This window comes from Protomyctophum bolini (genome assembly GCF_963924005.1).
Source record: "Protomyctophum bolini genome assembly, chromosome: 6".
Lineage (NCBI taxonomy): Eukaryota > Metazoa > Chordata > Actinopteri > Myctophiformes > Myctophidae > Protomyctophum > Protomyctophum bolini.
The window spans coordinates 12,551,142-12,570,712 of record NC_137867.1 but is presented as its reverse complement, the minus strand read 5'-3'; the positions used below and the strand labels follow the sequence as shown (position 1 = coordinate 12,570,712).

Sequence of the window (19,571 nt, the reverse complement as noted above, 5' to 3'; positions counted from 1 at the left end):
GATTTAGCTAAGGGTGCCCGGGCCGGCGACCTTCGGGGTCGCCATAGTGGCCAAATCCGTATTGCCACCACCAACTTGTTGGGCTATAAACGGCGATAGCCGTCATCACCAATGTGACGAGGTCAGCACATTTGGGCACATTTGAGCAAGTGGCTATGGTCAAATTTAGCCCAAGGATAGTTTTTTGTGAAAAACTAATGCGTGGAATGGATTCAGAATCATGAAAACCCGTTAGTTTGACACGTCACATGCTACTTAAAGCATAATGAAATTTAGAAAATGTAGCCTTAGATCGATTGTTAATGGTGGCCATATGGATTTTGGCAACTGTGGCGACCCCGAAGGTTGCCGGCTCGGGCGCCCTAGCTAAATCATTAGAGCATGCCCTGGGCTACATCTGTGAAAATGTGGCGCTTTTAGACAAATTAGACGTGAAGGGGTACAGGCTTTAGTTCCGGCACAGTCACTATTATTATTACATAACCATAACCGCAAGCACGGGAGCATCGCATGTTCGAGCGCTAGTCCGACCGTTGTTCCCGCATGTCGGACTAATGCTCCGTCGGAATTACCATCGGATCCCGCGTGAAATCACCCTTATCTCTCCCTGTGCGCCGATTTGTGTGAGTTTTGGACAAATAAATCCATAGCCGCAGACACGGAGTACTGGCAAAATGTGTGTTTTAGCTCGACGGGTATAGAAATGGGTGGAGTTGCAAGGCCAAAATGTGAAGAGGCCTGTTATAGTGCCACCGTTAGGCCGATTCGAGGTAGAGGTTCTTCTTCCTTAGCCTACTAGGAGTGTGCGTTCAAAGATTCACACCCATCGGTGCCCGAGTATAGCTGCTCACAAACACAGATAGGAGCAAAAACATAATCGCCAACCTCTGGCCCTTCTGGCCGCGGGCAGAGGTAACTTCAAAATAGAAGCCATGGAGTGTTATTAGGAGACCGTTCGGTGACTTTGCTGAAAAACAAGTTCAACGGTTGCAGAACCTCATTCTCCTTAGTCACACCACCACGTGTGTCTGATTTTGTAGAGCTCCATTGTTCGTACATGCATTGGCCCCTCCCCGTTTCAAACAGTGCAATTAAGAAGGAAAAGCACCTCACTTGGGGTGACTTGAGCTGTGGTCTGCGAAGGGAATCAAACGCACCGCTCGCAAACAAACAAATTGACCTGTATGGGCATTGTGTGCGGGTGTGTGTGTGTGTGTGTGTGTGTGTGTGTGTGTGTTTTTGTGGGTGTGTGCATGTGTGTGTATATGTCTTGCTTGTGTTCCCCAAGGCCTGCTCTGTACGCTGGGTCAGAGGGGGGGTAGAGCCTTTAATAAAGGAGCAGGCCTGCTACAGGGATGCCAGTCTCACTGCCTGGGGCGGGTCATGCGGGCCTGATGGGGTCCAGATGAGAGCCACTTAAGACTGGACCTCTCCCCGCTTCAAACCAGCCCAGTTGGTGCACAGATTACCTTCCGCTTGCCGCTCTCCATGTACAAAGCCGCCGTTCACGCCGTGGATTTGACATGGGTAAAGCCGCGGTCAGGGTAAAAGAACATTCTGCTCTGTAATTGCACCGTCAAACCTTTCATGTGCATCCTTTTTGTGTTACGGCTGCAGGACACTTGGCTAACATAAGGCTTGGCTTGTAGCGGAGCCGTCTTTATTTTCTCCCGGTCATCAAATGTAAATGTTTAATGTTGTCCCTGGCCCTGCGCGCAGAGGGGTGTCTGGTAACCCCATGGATGAGGTTGCTGTTTCCTATACCAACTACAGTGAGCAATAGATGTTTGTCATGTTATCCCCTCCATCCTGCATGGGCCCTTACATCATCCTGTCCCTCTGCTGCGTGTCAGTTTCAGCGGGGCAGAGGAATTTATTTACAGGTCAGACATTGGATCAGCTGACCCATAGTGTCCTGTCCAGAGCCCTCCCCTGCAGGACAGCACATTATTACACGCTGTTATGATTGAGAACGTAATAGACTGCTTAACACTTAAAGAGTGACATAATAGAGCCATGCACACTGCAAGTCAGGGGTGCCCAAAAGGTGTAGATCGCGATCTATACCAGTAGATCACAAAAGGCTGATCACATGACATGCCCCTAAAGGATATTTCAATTAAATATATAAAAATAAAGGTGACTTTTGATTGATTGACATCAAAAAGGGCCTGTCAGTTCAAATCCACAATGCAATATTTTGTTTTCTGTGCACAAACATTATGCATTATGCACAAACGTCGGTAGCATTATAAATGAAATACAAAAAAACATACCTATTCCATTTCTCCCCCTCTATTTCCCATTCCAAGTGCATTTGTCTTATATGTAATGCCAGCACCGCTATTCTAAAGCACCATCAGGTAGAGTGCATATTTAAACAATTAAACTATTCAGCAATGGTGGGTAGATCTTGTTGAGCTGGTCATTTTGAAAGTAGTTCTCGAGTCAAAAAAAGGGTGGGCAAGGTGGAATGAGTGGAATTCCCCTTTAACTTACAGTGTAAGTTAAAGGGGAATTCCACTCATTTTCAACATTTTACTATGTCATTAATATACCCACACAACAGCTCTAAGGTAAATTAATGACATAGTAAAATGCTGAAAATGAGTGGAATTCCCCTTTTAATGACATAAGAACTGACATTTCATGTGAATTGAATATCACTGGTCCTCTTCATTGACATGGTGAGGCTATATCCTATAGTTTACAAAGCCAACTAAAGAAAAGTGCTCCTCGGAGCACCGGTCCGCCGGTTATTGTGGGCCAGCAATTTCCGGAATTCGCCAGTGGATGGAAAACGAAGAATCTGACGGATCCATCTTGATCACTTGACTAATGTGTACCGATTTGCGTGATGTTTGGACACAATTTGTAGGAGTACCAGATTCGGTAAAAAGATTCGGCAATAACTATGAAACCTTGCGTTTTTGTCACGTCACATCACGTCACTCAATCTGTCACTGACAGTCGTTACTCACAATATTCTGCCCAGGACATCACTATTACATAATCAGGGATGGAATTAAAATCCCCATACATGGGGAAAGCCCCCATATTGTGCCCAGGTCTCGTGACATCACAATGACATCATCAGGGATATTAAGCCCATATATGGGAATGTGATCCCTCCCCATCCATCCTTCCTCTTCGATGTCTCCCTTTTGACTGATACCTGCCCATTTAAACTCTAGACGGGCCTTTTGACTGATACCTGCCCATTTAAACTCTAGACGGGCCTTTTGACTGATACCTGCCCATTTAAACTCTAGACGGGCCTGCCCCAAAGTTATTTGTGCTGGTGAAAACTAGAGTAAAATTTTCTGTTTTCGTTATTTTTTTTATATACACAGGTATACATATATTTTTGGGGTAAATGCAAAGCACAGAAAACCCAAAACAATTATAAAAAATAGATGAAAACACGGGCCCTCACGTATTAGAGGGACAATATGAGTCACCAGGAAAAATGACAGGTGTTCTATCCTGGTTAAAATGAAGTTTGAAGTTACAGTGCGTTTGTATAGGAAGGGGCGGGGCAGCCAAAATGAATATCAAATATCTAAATACTGAATGGAGCAACTTAAAAACTGTTAGGGGTGTTCACATAAGCCTGAGTAGATGATAAAAATAAAAAAAAATTAAAAGTGAAATATCCCTTTAAGTAGGCAAACAACCCACTGATGGTAATCAACGGGAATTGGTAACCATCAATGATGTGGACTGCTGTGGCCAAAGGGCCTGCAATGAAACTGTCTATACAATATGAAAAACACAGGCTTTGCAATAATAAACAGGCATGGAATCAACCCAACATTGTCATACAGTATCACTCTAGAATTTGATGTATTACTGATCAATTGAATACAATGGAAACAAGCCCTGGGGCTTTTTGTGTTAGCCTTATAGCATTACCTTTGACTGTATTTCCTGTCGTGTTAATGCAGTATTTAATCAATCTATCTATCTATCAAAAAAGATCATTTATTTCACGAAATGTTCCTTTTTTCACCTTTGCACCAATATCATGTAGGCATCCCAAGAGCCTCCTTTTTGCCAGTATGCAAGCCTGTTCCGTTTTTGTTTATAATTTAACAAAGTCACAAAATGATACATATTCTAACATATATCAGGCAAATCATATCTCAGGTCTATTTGTTGTTCTAAAGGGAATGAAACAATACAGAAAGCCAGATGTATCCCATTTCTGGCCTTCACGTGGAAAAGAAAATGCTATTTCCATTGTGTAACATTAAGGTTAATGAGCAAGGGGGGGGTGGGGGGGAAGTAAAGATTCTTTCCATTGCGCAATTACATCCCAGAGACAAAGGGGGACGGAGAGTTCAATTAAGACAACACACTGACATAACACAAAGAAGGCCACGGTTAGGTAATCCAACAGGATGGAGATTGCTTCGTCATGATCACACACACACACACACACACACACACACACACACACACACACATTGGGGGCTGCATGTAGGACATGGCGCTCCACATTGGCCCAGGGTTCAGTTACTCCTTCCATTACTGCTGACTAACTCTTGCTCCGGCTTGAGTGACAGCAGTGGGGCGTGTGGAGCAGAATGGCGTCCATTGACGATCTAAGAAGGATCTGGAACAGAGGAGCCTGGGAAATCTGGGCCAGATGAACCTGATCCTTGAAACGGAGCCTCGACGCTGCTGGCTCTGGTGTTACACATCTAGTAGCATCTGCCACTCGCAGGTGAGAATGACCTCCGTGACCCGAGGGGGTCATCGGACACAACGCTAATGGTCAGGGTGTATATAGCGACTCCATTATGTTCACTTTGGAAGTAAGGCTGGGCGATGTACACGACGTCCAATCTTTGACCTCGGTGTCGACATGATATCAATTTGATGATCACAAAATATTTACACGTCATTTTCGTGTTGCACTTGCTATGACATCGGAATGTTTGCGTTAAAGTTAAAAGGTCTACGGAACGGGATTTCAGAAAATAGCAGAGATAGCACATGAATTCTGAATCGATCATTACTTAAGGACGAGGTATTTTGTGTCCGTTTCTACATCTGCCTGCCTTCTGCCTGTATTTAATGATAATAATAATAATTGCATTTTTATAGCGCTTTTCCAAGTGCTCAAAGCGCTTTACAATGGTTCATTCATTCATACATTGGGAGGTGAAGCGGAGAACAGTCGACACCAGCATCCTCACTTCCCACATTCACCAATGGTGGAAAGCTCACACCAACCGACTCATTGGAGGCAATGTAGGGTTCAGTGTCTTGCCCAAGGACACTTCGACATGTGGGCAGGAGGAGCCGGGATTCGAACCGCCGACCCAGTGATCATTGGACGACCTGCTCTACCTCCTGAGCCACAGCCGCCCACCTTCTTAGGTATCTTTCTTGGTGTGTCTGGTAAGTTTCTGGGCAGCAACCTTCCGTGCGAGCCTGCAACCAATACCGCCACTTGCAACATACACCAGCGGCTGTCTGACAATCAACCGGCCAATTACAGCGCGACCTTCGCTCCAGGACATGGGATTGAAGCAGCTAACATGATTGTCCCTCCAGATAATGGGACCAGAACACCTGAAAGGGTAAGTAAAATAACTGCGGATTGCAGTTACAACTTACAACAACGCTAACACACCGTTAGCAGGGAATGAAGAGTGTTGCGGCATTGGGCCGTTTTCTGTTGGACTTTGTTTACCAGCGAGCGACAAGTGGCAGAATGCTACGTTTAACTTTAAATGTTAGTTGTGTAGTAACCAGCACCATGCCATGCTGATTCTAAGCACAGAAGAGGTTAATTTCCGTTCAAAAGAGAATAAGGAATCAGGCTTTTGTCTCCGCAAACACTTTTAAACATTGCATTTATTGTGGGAGATGCGGAGGTAAAGCATATGTGACAACAATAAAGCCTGTACAATATCATAAACATAGTGGCCAATTTTGTTTGGCTCAGAGAGTGATGACCCGCAACACCTCATTCTCATTGGTCGGTCTCACAAAAGAGGAGGAGCACCACAGGTTGGTACCGCTGCCGCAGAACTGTGTGTGGGTTCTGCAGTCGACTGGCTGAACTACAAGTAAAGCAAGGGTCTTCAACGTATTTCAGACCAAGGACCCCTACTGAGAGAGAGAGAGAGAGAGAGAGAGATGAAGCAGGGACCCCCACTACATATTGGATTCACGTTGAATGTGTGTTTTCAGACATAATGATTAAATTCTCAATATTGTGTAAAGTTCACCTTTGGCTCTGTACTTAATTGTCTGCTCTTTGTTCCCTCTAGTCTACAGCAAACCACCGAAAATAGCAGATCTACAAGCTCACGACGCATCGCAGACGTGTTGTGAGCTTGAACCCCCTAAGGGTCCCGGACCCCCTGTTGAAGACCCCTGGTTTAAACACACAGCACCATCTCTGAAAACAAGAGCACTACTTGTGCAGAAAAACAAAACAAAAACAAATGTAGTATAAAAAACGGAAAACGGACGTTATTATTAACAGTATATAGGGAGGAATGCCAAAATGTACAGTCGTATATTCACCAGTTTACTTTGCAATAGTAGTAAATATGGCCTTTAAAAAGACTGTTTGTCAGTACCACAGACACAAGCACCACTGATCCACATACTCCTTTTTTTTTCTCCAACTGAGAAAGACAGTACAGTACCATGTGTTATTCCCCCAATGGCAGAACACCAAAAACGATGATAGTCAAAAACATCACAGCTTCAGCCTCATCCAGTCCCAAACGATAAAGCCTGGTTCATATTTGGTTGCGTGTCTTGCATCGAAAATCGCTGGCTCACGACATGATCTTATACATCTGCTATTTTCGGTGAGCATGCAACTAAGTATAAGATGGGCATAAGTAGGCTCTGTAACCAAATAATACAAATGTGCCATTTGTACTACATCATGAGTTATGTCTGAACTGAAGAGCAGATACGCAGAAAACAAATGAATAGTTGCTTGACTAGAATTAGTTTTCAATTGAATGATGGTGAACCCCCACCAATGAGGAAACGGGGGGGGGGGGGGAACAACAACTGATAATCAGGTACTGGACAATTAATAATGGATGCAGGATCTTTAACTGTCAATAGAAGAGCGTGGATGAGGTATTCTTTTGACCAGTACTAGTGTAGCTATTCTATTCCTACATCACTAAATCACTGATCTCTGTCTAATTTGTCAACCACGTGAACCCTACCTAGTATTCCTATTCCGGGCATGTCAGAGGTCTGGTGTGTAGTGGGGGAAAACGGAGGGGGCCAAGTAGGGACCCCCCCTGGTCAACAAAATATAGGGTATAAGTGGTTAATAATACTGACTGGTGGCTTATCCATCTGAACCGCTCTCACATTTAGTCGAGAACTCTGAACTACATTCACCAAAGTAGGAAAGCAGCAAACAGAGCAATTATTTCACTTAAATGTTGTGCCTCTCAGACAGAAAGGCCTAATATGGACAACTGTGGTTCGAGCCACCCTGATCTGAAATTGGAATACAGCAGAAAACAAGGGTCTCTTGCTCTCAAAGTGATACCTCGCTTTTAAAATGTTCCAGTCTGATCGGCGTGATCGCATGAGGAGTCAGCCATTGAACAACCTGGCATCCCTATTATTGGGCAAAATGTTGAAAGCTCACAACACGTCACAGCTATTTTCTCTGTATTAGGGCAACACTGTTGTACGATTAAGTATAAAACAGGGATTAAGTGTAACGATGTTGCTGCACTTTGAACATGTATTCACTACTGTGTTTAGTTTGAGCTATTATTCAAAAACAAACAAAATAACCTTTCCAAAAGAAACGACTAAGTAAAGAATCCTTGCATACCCCATGCAACTTTTAGACAAAACAACAGCACTTCTGGTGCAGGAAGTTGCACGTTTATATATGCATGGGAAACACTAAAAGGATGCTCCAAAATGAAAAATCACCCTGCTTTAGAGAACAGTGTGCGTCTATGGGGGAGAGGGGGTGGGATTATTGATTATAGTACTGTCAACTAATCCAAAGAGCTACTGACGTTTAGAATGGGGCCATATATAGCAGTCAGTCATATGAGTGGTTCCCAGCCTTTTCTGGATCAGGGCCCACTTGGAAATCTTAGTCAAGTTATTTTATGTCAACTGTTTTTCAGTGTGTGTGTCTGTGTGTGTGTGGAGGGGGGCGTAGCAGTTAGTGGGTGCATATGTTTGGTCCGACAGTCCGACACGCATTAGTTCCGACACCCTGCCCCCAAACCCTAACCTAACCATAACCGCCGCTCGAAGCCACGGGGGAGTCTTTTTAACCTGCCACGCATATGTGTCTTAACCGGGCCACGCATGTCAGGAGGCACTGGTGAGTCTTAAAAACCTGCCACGCATGTTGTCGGACTGTTGCATGTCGGACCGTTAGTGTACGTCGTCGGGGAAGTACGTGACGTCGCAGGACGGGGGGATGGGGGGGGTGCGCAGTTCCGTCTACGCCGCGCAGGTGACACAGCACTGTCTCTGGACCGACCGGAGAGAGCAGCGACCCAAGAGCTTCAGCTTGTCACAGAAGCGGGACGTCATGCTGTTCTTCCGGCACACTGGACCTGTTCAAACACACAACAATGGGAATGAGTGCAGGACAGGTCTACTTATAGCCTCCAACACCTGTGCGCGGCCAATGGACAAGCTGCCACTCACTCAGGCTTGATTGGATGGGAGTTACTCTCCATGAGCCTTTTGACACACACACTGGACCTGTTCAACACACAACACACACACACTGGACCTGTTCAACACACAACACACACACACTGGACCTGTTCAACACATAACACACACACACACACACACACACACACACTGGACCTGTTCAACACACAACACACACACACACACACACACACACACACACACACACACACACACACACACTGGACCTGTTCAACACACAACACACACACTGGACTTGTTCAACACACAACACCAAAGAAGAGGCTACACTCCAACGCTGGGATATATACTGTACACATCTGATGTGCTTGCAATGCACACACAATTCTTCTAAATCCTCCAGTTTTCTGAAATAAATATTTTCACGATTTTTCAAAAATAGCAGACCTACAAGCTATGAGCTTGTAGATCTGCTATTTTTCAATAGCTAAATTATAACATAATGTTTAAAACACCAAAAGGGCTTCCCACCCAAAATGGGTTAACTGGAAATATGTCCATTATGTCAATATGTTATTTAGAACCAATAAAGCACCACTTAATCTGGCTCATGTAGGTTAATCAAATTATATATTTTATAAAAATAAATAAATAAAAATTCTAAAAAAATCTAAATTCTAAAAAAGTTAGGTTAAAAAAAAATGGACTAATTTGATTTGTCCAATGAATCACTGTTAACTGTTAAACCTGTTATTATGTTTTGTTGAGCAACAGTGGTGAAAATAGCCAATCTACAAGCTCACAACATGAATCTGCTATTTTATATGTAATCTTTCATTAACCACAATGGAAGCAAAAAGCACTGGTTTGAAGTCATTATCGGAACGCAGTGTTGCTGCCATACCTGTATTGGTCTTACATTCCTGCACATTGCACTTCCTGAGTGTTTCCGGCCTGTCCATCTTCTCACAGAGGCTGTTTGGCATTACAGCCATGTCCTCCTCACTCACACAGTTCACTTCACGATGCTGCACACCACCGCCACAGCTTACAGAGCACTGTACACACACACACACACACACACACACACACACACACACACACACACACACACACACACACACACACACACACACACACAATTTAGGCATTTAGCAGACGCTCTTGATCCAGAGCGACTTACATTCAAGCAAAAACATGGCATACATCACATATATAAAAAGTAGTTATCATGAATCATGTATAAACTAAGAACGTAACAGTGGAGTATATGCCAACTATACATACTATACTATATTATATATTACACAATATACACGTGTACTATAAAGTGCTATGACTACATAAAATGCAATTCTAGCGCTGTCTACGTAATGAGCTATAAGTCTGTCTAAAATACTAAGTCTACATAAAGTGCTATCTAAGGGGCTAGGCAGTAGGCACACACACACACACACACGCACGCACACACGCACACACACACACACACACACACACACACACACACACACACACACACTACACAATAAGACAATAATATTGTACTCCACTACATTTCTAGGAAAGGGGGGGGGGGGGGGGGGGGGGATGGGGAAGTACATTATGAATTACCGTAACCTAATTTCATCAATCCAGTGAAAATAGCAGATATGCAAGCTCACAACACGTCGCGATGCGATGCGGCAGGTTGTGAGCTAGATCTGCTATTTCCAATATTACTGAAAATGTGAGTACACAGACAGTACATTATGTTATGCTTTAGCTATTGAAAAATAGCAGATCTACAAGCTCAAGTGGCGCACTACGAGCTTGAAGGTCTGCTATTTTTGAAAAATCGAAGAGCTACTGACAACTACTGACAGCTTTGTCAGAAAACTGTCTGGATGTAGAAGACATTTTTTAGGATCTGATCTCGGGTCAAAATGGGTTAAAAACCTCCGGTGTCATCGTGTCACGATGACACCGGATGATCCTCCCAACCAACCTCACCTCCTCCCAGTCCCGGGGGTCCCAGTGAGAGCAGGGCTTTAGCCTGCAGGACTCGACGCTGTTTGGCCTCAGTGGGGCGCTGCAGCGCTGGGGCTCCGGGCAGAACACCAGGCGCTCTCGGATTCCTTCACCGCAGCTGCCCGAGCACTGAGGAAGTCAACACAGGGAACCGTGTGTGAGGATCCAGTTCACTCACAATTTACAATTTACAATTTAGGCATTTAGCAGACGCTCTTAATCCAGAGCGATTTACATTAAGCAAGAACAAAAAAGCATGGAAATACATCACATAAAAAGCATTTATCATGAAACATGCATAAGCTAAGAAAGTAACAGTGGAATATCTATATAATGAAACTATACATATAAACTATACATATATACTACTATGCTATACATATGTACTATGACTACATACAATGCAATTATAGTGCAGTCTACATAACATGCTATAAGTCTGTATCAAATGCTATCTAAGTCTATAGAAATGCTATCTAAGGTAAGTGTGATGGAGTCTGAAAAGGTGGGTTTTCAGACTCCACCAGAGCAGCGCTTCTCAAAAGTGGATGCCAGGGGACTCTCTGGCTATAGTTCCTTCAAGGGGGTCTAAAATCGACCCTTTCAAGTCTGTAACTCTGACAGTGTCCAAAGGGAACCCCAGAGTTAAGGGGAGACCTTGAAATGAAAACGTTTGAGAACCATTGCACTAGAGAGCAACAATGTGGAACATGTACAGTGTTCAGTATGTCAAGACATGAGAGCAACAAGAGTGAAGATTCTTCAAATCAAAACATCTGTGGTCGCCTATAGCAAGATATATTATTTTGTGCACAATCTCAGCAGTAGTGCTGGGCTATATATCGACATCACAAGTAGCCTATTTCAAAACTTTTGCCTTAATTACGATTAGTGAAGATTTTTTGATTTTTTAATGGCGACCAAAGCAGATCTAGAATCCCACAATGTGCCACATTGCAACGCATTGTGAGTTTGTAGATCTGCTATATTCACTAGTTTTGTACACACAAAATCCTTCTATTATTCCATTAACCTAGATTAGTACTTCTAAATATAGGTTTTTATATATTCTCGGTTAAATGCCCAGCTCATACTCGGCAAACTGAACGAATCTATTGAATTTAATTACCCTAACCCATTTTGGGCGGGAACCACTTTTGGTGTTAGCATTATGCTATAGTTTAGCTATTGAAAAATAGCAGATCTACAAGCTCATTAGAGCTTGTAGATCTGCTATTTTTTTTAAATCGAAGGAACCACCGACACAGAAACATAGCTTTTTCAGAAAACTCTCAGGAGGTAGAAGACAATAAAAATAAAATAAATCTGATCTCAGGTCAGAGAATGGGTTTAAAGTGCACCTCCCCCCCACCTGTCCCCAGGGCGACGTGTTCCAGGCCATACAGGTTCTGGAGGGACAGGACATGGTGCTGGACGGTCTGGGTGAAGACAGGGCCCGGCAGTGGAACGGCCTGAGGGGACGGCTACTCTGGGAGTCGATACACTGGACGTCACGCTGCCTCCGGCCCACCACGGTGCAATCCTCTGAACACTGCAGAGAACAACAGAATAGGAGATGAGCACCCGGGAGGCTAGCCAACTCAAATCCCTGGCCTGGGCTGGAGAGATCCCGATGGGGAAATGAGAATTTTTTTTTCTCCCCTCTCTCTCTCTCTCTCTCTCTCTCTCTCCCCTCGCTCAACCAACCGCCATTGCAATGGGGTTTGCGCCTGAGAAAGACACGGCACACACAGTTGGAACGACGGCGCTTGCACAGCTGTCCAAACACGAACATATGAGGGCCGAAGGAGCGTCCAATGCTCCTCCCTGAATCCTTGTTCGACAGAGCGTGTCGTTCAATAGACGGTACGTGCGTGCATAAAGTGAGTTTAACGTAATCCGATGTCAAGGCCAAAAAGTATCCCCCCCCCCCCCCCCCCCCCCAACTCATTAGGCGTTCCTGCATAATCTCCGGGTATGATGATGATGTCATGCGCGTACCCTCTATTGTGACGAGAACATGTCCAAATCTGACACACTGTATCATTTTATTATGGGCTGGCCGGGGATCTCTCGCCCACATTATGACATACTGTAGGCCCATAGATTTCAGGTGAACTCTTTGGACGCCCCATTCCCATAGGGTGGCGGTAAATGTGCAGCATGAGACCAGCTCAGTGGCCTTGTGGTTAGAGTGTCCGCCCTGAGACTGGGAGGTCGGGGGTTCGATCCCCGGCCGGGTCATACCAAAGACTCTAAAAATGGGACCCAGTGCCTCCCTGCTTGGCACTCAGCATCAAGACTTGGATTGGGGGTAAATCCCTGCGACATACTAGCGTCATGTCCAGGGGGTGTACTTGTACATCAAGCTGCCTCACGCTATACAGAAACATGAGATAGGCTCCTGGCCTATGGGCCTCATGGCTCGGCAAGGCTACTTACTAATGAGCAGAGAAGAAGAGCTCTTGTTGTCTAGGTTGTTGTGCCTGAACTGAAAGTACTCATACCCCGCGGTCTACAGAGGCCTATACTAGCGAGCCGATCATCGTTTTGTTTAGCGGGAGCTCGAGTTAATGTTTTATTATAGTCTCTGATCATGGTACTTCAACTCATTATGAGCCATAATGTCACTAAAGACGGCTTGCACGCGGGGATTTTGGCTGTTTCTTACATGGACGCTAGCGGTGGCTAGCGATGAAGCTAAAATAAGGTAAATAATTATTTTTTTTATCAAGGATTAAGGATAATTTATCAAATATCTGGATCTCGTGTCTGGCTACCTGTGCATTATTCAATTAATCTCGGGATCTCGGGCATGGCTTCCAAGGAGATATTATTAATTAATTAATTTTAATTTATGGAATTTCTGTTTCATTAAAAGAAATCGGGACAGGGGAAAACCTTTATAATAATCGTTTTGTAAATGTAGGAAAATAAATGGGATTTTTTTACTCGAGTCACGGCCCAAAGAAAATGGTCTGTGACCCACAAATGGTTCAAAATGGGAAAGAAAAACACAACACAACGCAAAGGTGATAATAACCCTCAAATCCAGTTGTCTGTAGTAGTAGTAGTAGGTGAACCTGATGCTTTTTACTGACCGTGCTCCAGTTGCTACTGAGCCAGGAGGCGCAGGGCTGTAGGTGACAGGTCCGGGCGGGTTCTGGCTTCTTCAGATTGGCACAGTCGTCAGCGCCGCGCTGGGAGCTGCACGCCACGGTCCTCCACACCGCACCGATACCGCACGACGTGGAACACTATAGGGGGGGGAGACAGATGCTTTGATCTTGAGCAGGGGTGGGCAACTGGCGGCCCACGGGGGCCACATGCGGCCCCCACCTTCACTTAGTGGCCCTCAGGTTAATGTCAGAATACTGATATAATATTGGTTTCAGCCGTTTACAATTCCACAACATGGACAACACGGCCCGCTTTAATTACTGCCTAAATCTGTAGCTCATTAGCTCAACACAAGTATAATTAAAGGCATTTGAAATGACATAAAAAGTTTAATTTCCAGGATTCTAATAAAAAAATACTGTAGCTAAAAATACATTCTTCGAATATAGCAAAGAATAGCCGTTCTACAAGCTCAAAACGCGTCGCAGCACGACGCGTTTTGAGCTTGTAGATCGGCTATTTTAGCTACGACAGTAATATATGGCCCTAGGCTAGGGAGTGAGTGTGGAAATATAGTGGCCCTCTCCATCGTCAAAGTTGCCCACCCCTGATCTTGAGCGAAGCGCAGACATACCGTATTATACACAATACATGTGTTTTGAACGCTATACAAATGCCAAATTGAGGCAGGGATCTCCACAAATCACACCAAAACCAAAAGGCTGTGAGCTATATAGTTCAGGCAGACTCCAGGAGGTTTATGTGGACTAGCACTGTGTCAAAGCGTCAAGCGACGTGACTTTTATGTGATGTATATCAAGCCCCCATGGCCAAATTGGTGGTCTATATGGTTGTGCTCACCTCAGTCAGTCAGTCATAGACGTTATGTTGGTTATATGCATTATGCATAACGTCTATTGTACGGCCCCGTTGCCATGATCTTGTATGTGCTTTGTTTGCTCCCCACCCAGCACCATCAGTGTAGGCTCTCGGCTTTCCCTCGCTTGTATTTAGTTTGTGCATTTTTTATAAATATAATGTTCTGAAGACTGAAGTCATACCGGTACCAATGTTCTCAATTCTAAATCGTGAGTTATCCGACTGATAGCCATCTTTGGGTGTTATAGCATTATGTCACGCTTTAGCTATTGAAAAATAAGCAGATCTACAAGCTCACGATCTTGTAGGTCTGCTGTTTTTGAAAAATCTAAGAAAGAACGACTGACACGGAAACATAGCTTTTTCAGAGAAAACTAGTCATTTTCAAAGGGACATTTTTTAGAATCTGATCTCAGGTCAGAATGGGACTCAGCATATACGGTGATATATGGACCTCACCTCGCTCCAGTTCCCCGCGACCCAGCGGAGGAGCCCCATGCTGACCGTCTCTCCGGCCACCAGGTTGCCATTATAGCCACTGGTGGAGGAGGTGACCGCCGCGGCTATGGGACTGTCCTGCTCCCGCCTCCTCTTGGAGCGCTGAGAGGAGCCTTTGGAGGAGCGGGGGGCGGGGCCGGGGTTCTTCTTAGAGCGAGGGACCGAGCCGCCTCTCTTGGGAGGCTCGGCGGCGGGCTTCTTAAGTTTAATAATCCTCACGGCGGCAGTGGACTGGGGGGGCGTCACCGTGGCGGCTGCGGCTGCCCTTTTCACCGGGAGGTTCGGAGCTCGCGTGGCTTTGTCGTGCGGAGCTTTGGACGTGCCCGGCGGCGGCGACGGCTCCGTGGGCACTGCGGGGGTGCTGCGGAGTCGCCTCTGAATCCAGCGGAGATATGGGTGGACGTAAGGCGTGGGAGGAGTGGGGGGAGAGCGGCGAGTGGTCTCGGCCCGCGTAGCGGTGCTGGTATGTGACGTGGTTGTTGTCGTGGTGGGAACTCCGGTGGTGCGCGGGTTTTTCCGCGCGGTGTGTGCGGTCACTGCGGTGAGCGGCGTAGCGGTAGCGGCGAGCGGCGTGGCGGTAGTCCTGAGCGACGCTGCCGTGGTGCCGACGTCGAGGTCAATAATGGCCTCCTCCTCCTCCTCCTCCTCCGCTGGCCTGTCCTCCACGACGTAGTCATAGCCGGGGGTGTACACCACCGGCACGTCTGGCGTGCTCCCGGCCTCTTCCTCCTCCTCCTCCTCCTCCTCCTTCCGTTTTTCAATGTCTTTCTGTCCCGGACTTATCTGGCGGCGGTCGTCCCTCTCGCCGCCGGGGCTGGTTTCAGTCGGGGGAGGAGAACCTTCGTCCTCGCCTCGCCCGGGGCTGGTTTCAGTCGGGGGAGGAGAACCTTCGTCCTCGCCTCGCCCGGGGCTGGTTTCAGTCGGGGGAGGAGAACCTTCGTCCTCGCCTCGCCCGGGGCTGGTTTCAGTCGGGGGAGGAGAACCTTCGTCCTCGGGGCTGGTTTCAGTCGGGGGAGGAGAACCTTCGTCCTCGGGGCTGGTTTCAGTCGGGGGAGGAGAACCTTCGTCCCCGGGGCTGGTTTCAGTCGGGGGAGGAGAACCTTCGTCCTCGCCTCGCCCGGGGCTGGTTTCAGTCGGGGGAGGAGAACCTTCGTCCTCGCCTCGCCCGGAGCTGCCGTTCCTTCTCACCACGAGGTCGAACTCGTAGTCGTCCGTTTCCGTGACTCCGGGGGCGGCCGCGCGGGACATGGCGGTGGTCGGGACGAACGCGGCCGCCGTGGTGGTTCCCCTGCTCCGCGTCGGCTTCTCCGTGGTCGTTTGTGTGCCGGGACGCCCGGTGGGGTGGACCTTCGGTGGGTTGACGCGGCGGGGTTTGGGGGGAGAGCCGGGTCGCCTGCGGAGGCTGGAGTTGGGGCAGCTCTGCAGGGCACACAGGGACCTGGAGCGGGGCTTGGTGGAGAGGTCGCAGGTCCTTTTGGGTGCCAGGGTGCAAGTGATGGTCCGTGAGCGGACACTGCCTCCACATGTCACTGGACACTATATACAGGGATGAAAGAACACAGTCCGCAAAATAGCATCTTAACTCAGTAAGACCGGGAATGCATCTGTGTCACGTTGAGGGCTTTTTCTGCTTTTATTGATAGGTTGAAAGTAGATTGACAGGAAATGGGGAGAGAGATGGGGGGGGGGGGAAGACGCGCGGCAAAGGCCGTCGGGATCGGGAGTCGAACCCGCGGCACGCCGTCAGGCAGCCTAGGTGCCCAGACGGTTGAGTTAACCGTCCGGGCCTCTTTTAACCATTATTTTAAACTTGAGCTATTGGAAAATAGCAGATATACAAGCTCTGTGTGCCACGCTTCGAGCGTGTAGAAGATCTGCTCTTTTTGAAAAATCGTGAAAATGTGTGCAAATCTTTGAATATACTGTCTATGCTCTCACAGCAAATGTTTTTAAATCTTGGCTTCTGGGGGTCCCTGGAACAAAATATTTTCAGATGGGGGTTTCGGTGGCCAAATACATACTACGAGCTTGTAGATCTGCTATTTTTCAATAGCTAAAGCATAGCATAATGCTAACACGAAAAGGGGGTTCCCGCCTAAAATGGCTTAACATTATACATCCTGCATACCGGTATGTGCAATCTTTTACAGCAAATGCACGCCTTCGTTTTTAAATAACTTGACAAGGCAGGTGCGCCGAAAACGAGGCCCTGAGGCTTTTGAGTGAGTGAGTGCCCGGCCGCGCCAAACAGCAGATGGCCTCGTGATGGACAGAATTGATTATCTCGTGAAGTAAAACATGTGCTCCCTTCCATCTCAGCTGAAGACTTCGATGGAACACATGCTAATAAGCTCTAGAGTTCAAGCATTTCACTGCCTGCAATGTATAGTATCTATGCGAATGTAACCACTGAATAATCTTGAACCTCGAAGGATAAACGTGGGACATAAAACAATAGAAAATGTAACAGCCACAGAGGATGAGATGGAAACAGAGGAAAAACACTTGCCTCCTCCCAGTTTCCAACTGCCCAGTCCTGTCCACAGGGCACGTCTCTATTGCAGGGAACCAGGGGTTTGGGTTTGAGGAGATGTTTGCAGTCAATGGGGTGCAGCACTCTCTCCTCCCCGGCGACCGTGCGGACACACAGTACCGTCCGCTTGCGCGCCCCGTCTGACCCACAGGTGGCCGTGCACTGCTGCCAGCCGCCCACCCACCATCTGAGGGGGGGGGGGGGGAAGGAATAGAATGTCGGACAGGAAAATAGACTGACACCACAGCGCGTATTCAGGGCGGAGTCACCACCCCCAGGGGAAGTTGTGATTTGCTCTCGTTCACTGCAATGCAATTTGCGGCATTTCCAAAACAATATTGCGCAGAGTAGCGATTATCAAACAAATTTGCAATGCCATACGTTGAAAGATCTGTTGCCCGTGGACAAGGCACGCTACCTCCGCAAGTTAGATATTATCGGCATAGATGTTTGTCCGTATGTGATTAAGGATTGGACCAAGTTGCATTGGCAGCCATAGAAAATTCTTACCCCGGGCTAAAACCGGATGTGACATGTGTGGGCGTTCCTGTCTAGCGTGGCGTCAGTCTATGAAGCGAGCAGGAATGTGGTTGCAAAGTTAACAATTATGCAACTTTTTTAGTACAAACCTTTTTGTATAGTGTACTCCAATATTTAACTGTATTCATCAAATACCTTGCTGGACATTCCATGTTCTTGCACTTCCTGTGTTTGTCTTCCGGCCGGATCTCCGGATCACACAGAGACTCGTCCACAACCCCTACGTCCATCTCAAAGCAGCGTATGGGCTGGTTCTGCTGACCTGCAGCAGAGAACCGAACAACAATAGCACTTTACCACTTATAAACCACATACTTCCCGGATCGGGGACCCATAGTCGGTCCCCTCCTTTTTCCCCTCTTCAACGAAAATAACCGACCTATACAAGCTCACAACGCATGGGCTTGTGTGGGCTTGAAGATCTGGTAATTGCAATGAATGTCACAGCGAAAATGCCCCGGAATAGAATAGGGACGCTATAGGGTTCATGTGACCGCAATACCTACCTAAGCCACAGGTGGAGCTGCAGCCCGTCCACGCCCCATATTTCCAGCGGTAGACAGGATCAATGACCTCGTTTCCTGTCTTTCGTCTCTTCTTGACACTGTACTCGAAATTTATGCCCGGGTTTGTCTCCTGATACAGCAACTGGACAACAACAACAACAACAACAACAACAACAACAGATTTCTTACATCATGTTAGAGTGCGTTAGTCGCATATACATCCCTCTCCCGTGTTTAGCCCAGGTGGACGTGGTTTTGAGCTTAAAGGTATATTCAGTGATTTCACTTAATTCAAATATCACTTCTTTTTTTGTTTTGTTGTGATAATCCTCTCTACTATAGAGTGTGCTGACCATATAAGGAGTTCCTCCCTGTCCCCAGTTAACCCCTGGGGGTCAAAAAACCTTAGGTTTCGTATTCTTAAAAACATGGGCGATCGTGGGGGTCTATAGGTCAGGGACAGTGTTTCCTCCGGTAGACTCTGGTTGTCCACTGGCTCCACGGTACGAAACCTGGATCATCACAGGTTCCCTGGTGGGACCGGGCGCCGTGAGGTTCTACGGTACGGTACCTGGATCATCACAGGTTCCCTGGTGGGACCGGGCGCTGTAAGGTTCTACGGTATGATACCTGGATCATCACAGGTTCCCTGGTGGGACCGGGCGGCGTGAGGTTCTACGGTACGATACCTGGATCATCACAGGTTCCCTGGTGGGACCGGGCGGCGTGAGGTTCTACGGTATGATACCTGGATCATCACAGGTTCCCTGGTGGGACCGGGCGCTGTAAGGTTCTACGGTACGGTACCTGGATCATCACAGGTTCCCTGG

At 46.9% G+C, this 19,571-nt stretch overlaps 1 protein-coding gene across 3 annotated transcripts in view; it reads right to left on the bottom strand.

Annotated features, from left to right (window-relative positions):
• Positions 1-5,853: 5,853 nt before the first annotated feature.
• LOC308317717 (A disintegrin and metalloproteinase with thrombospondin motifs 12-like) overlaps positions 5,854-19,571 on the bottom strand; it is a 41,103-nt gene continuing 27,385 nt past the window's right edge. For 2 of the 3 annotated variants that reach the window (XM_080766972.1, XM_080766973.1), the window contains 10 exons: positions 19,549-19,571; positions 18,742-18,883; positions 18,371-18,497; positions 17,672-17,882; positions 15,124-16,698; positions 13,767-13,922; positions 12,038-12,217; positions 10,648-10,794; positions 9,563-9,716; positions 5,854-8,591 (listed from right to left, as the gene is read on the bottom strand). The exon at positions 19,549-19,571 is cut by the window's right edge and continues 222 nt beyond it. In XM_080766972.1, coding sequence (XP_080623098.1) covers positions 8,476-8,591; positions 9,563-9,716; positions 10,648-10,794; positions 12,038-12,217; positions 13,767-13,922; positions 15,124-16,698; positions 17,672-17,882; positions 18,371-18,497; positions 18,742-18,883; positions 19,549-19,571 — 2,831 coding nt within the window. In that variant the 3' untranslated portion in view covers positions 5,854-8,475. The remainder of the gene's footprint in view (positions 8,592-9,562; positions 9,717-10,647; positions 10,795-12,037; positions 12,218-13,766; positions 13,923-15,123; positions 16,699-17,671; positions 17,883-18,370; positions 18,498-18,741; positions 18,884-19,548) is intronic. The other variant, XR_013964293.1, reaches the window with a different exon arrangement.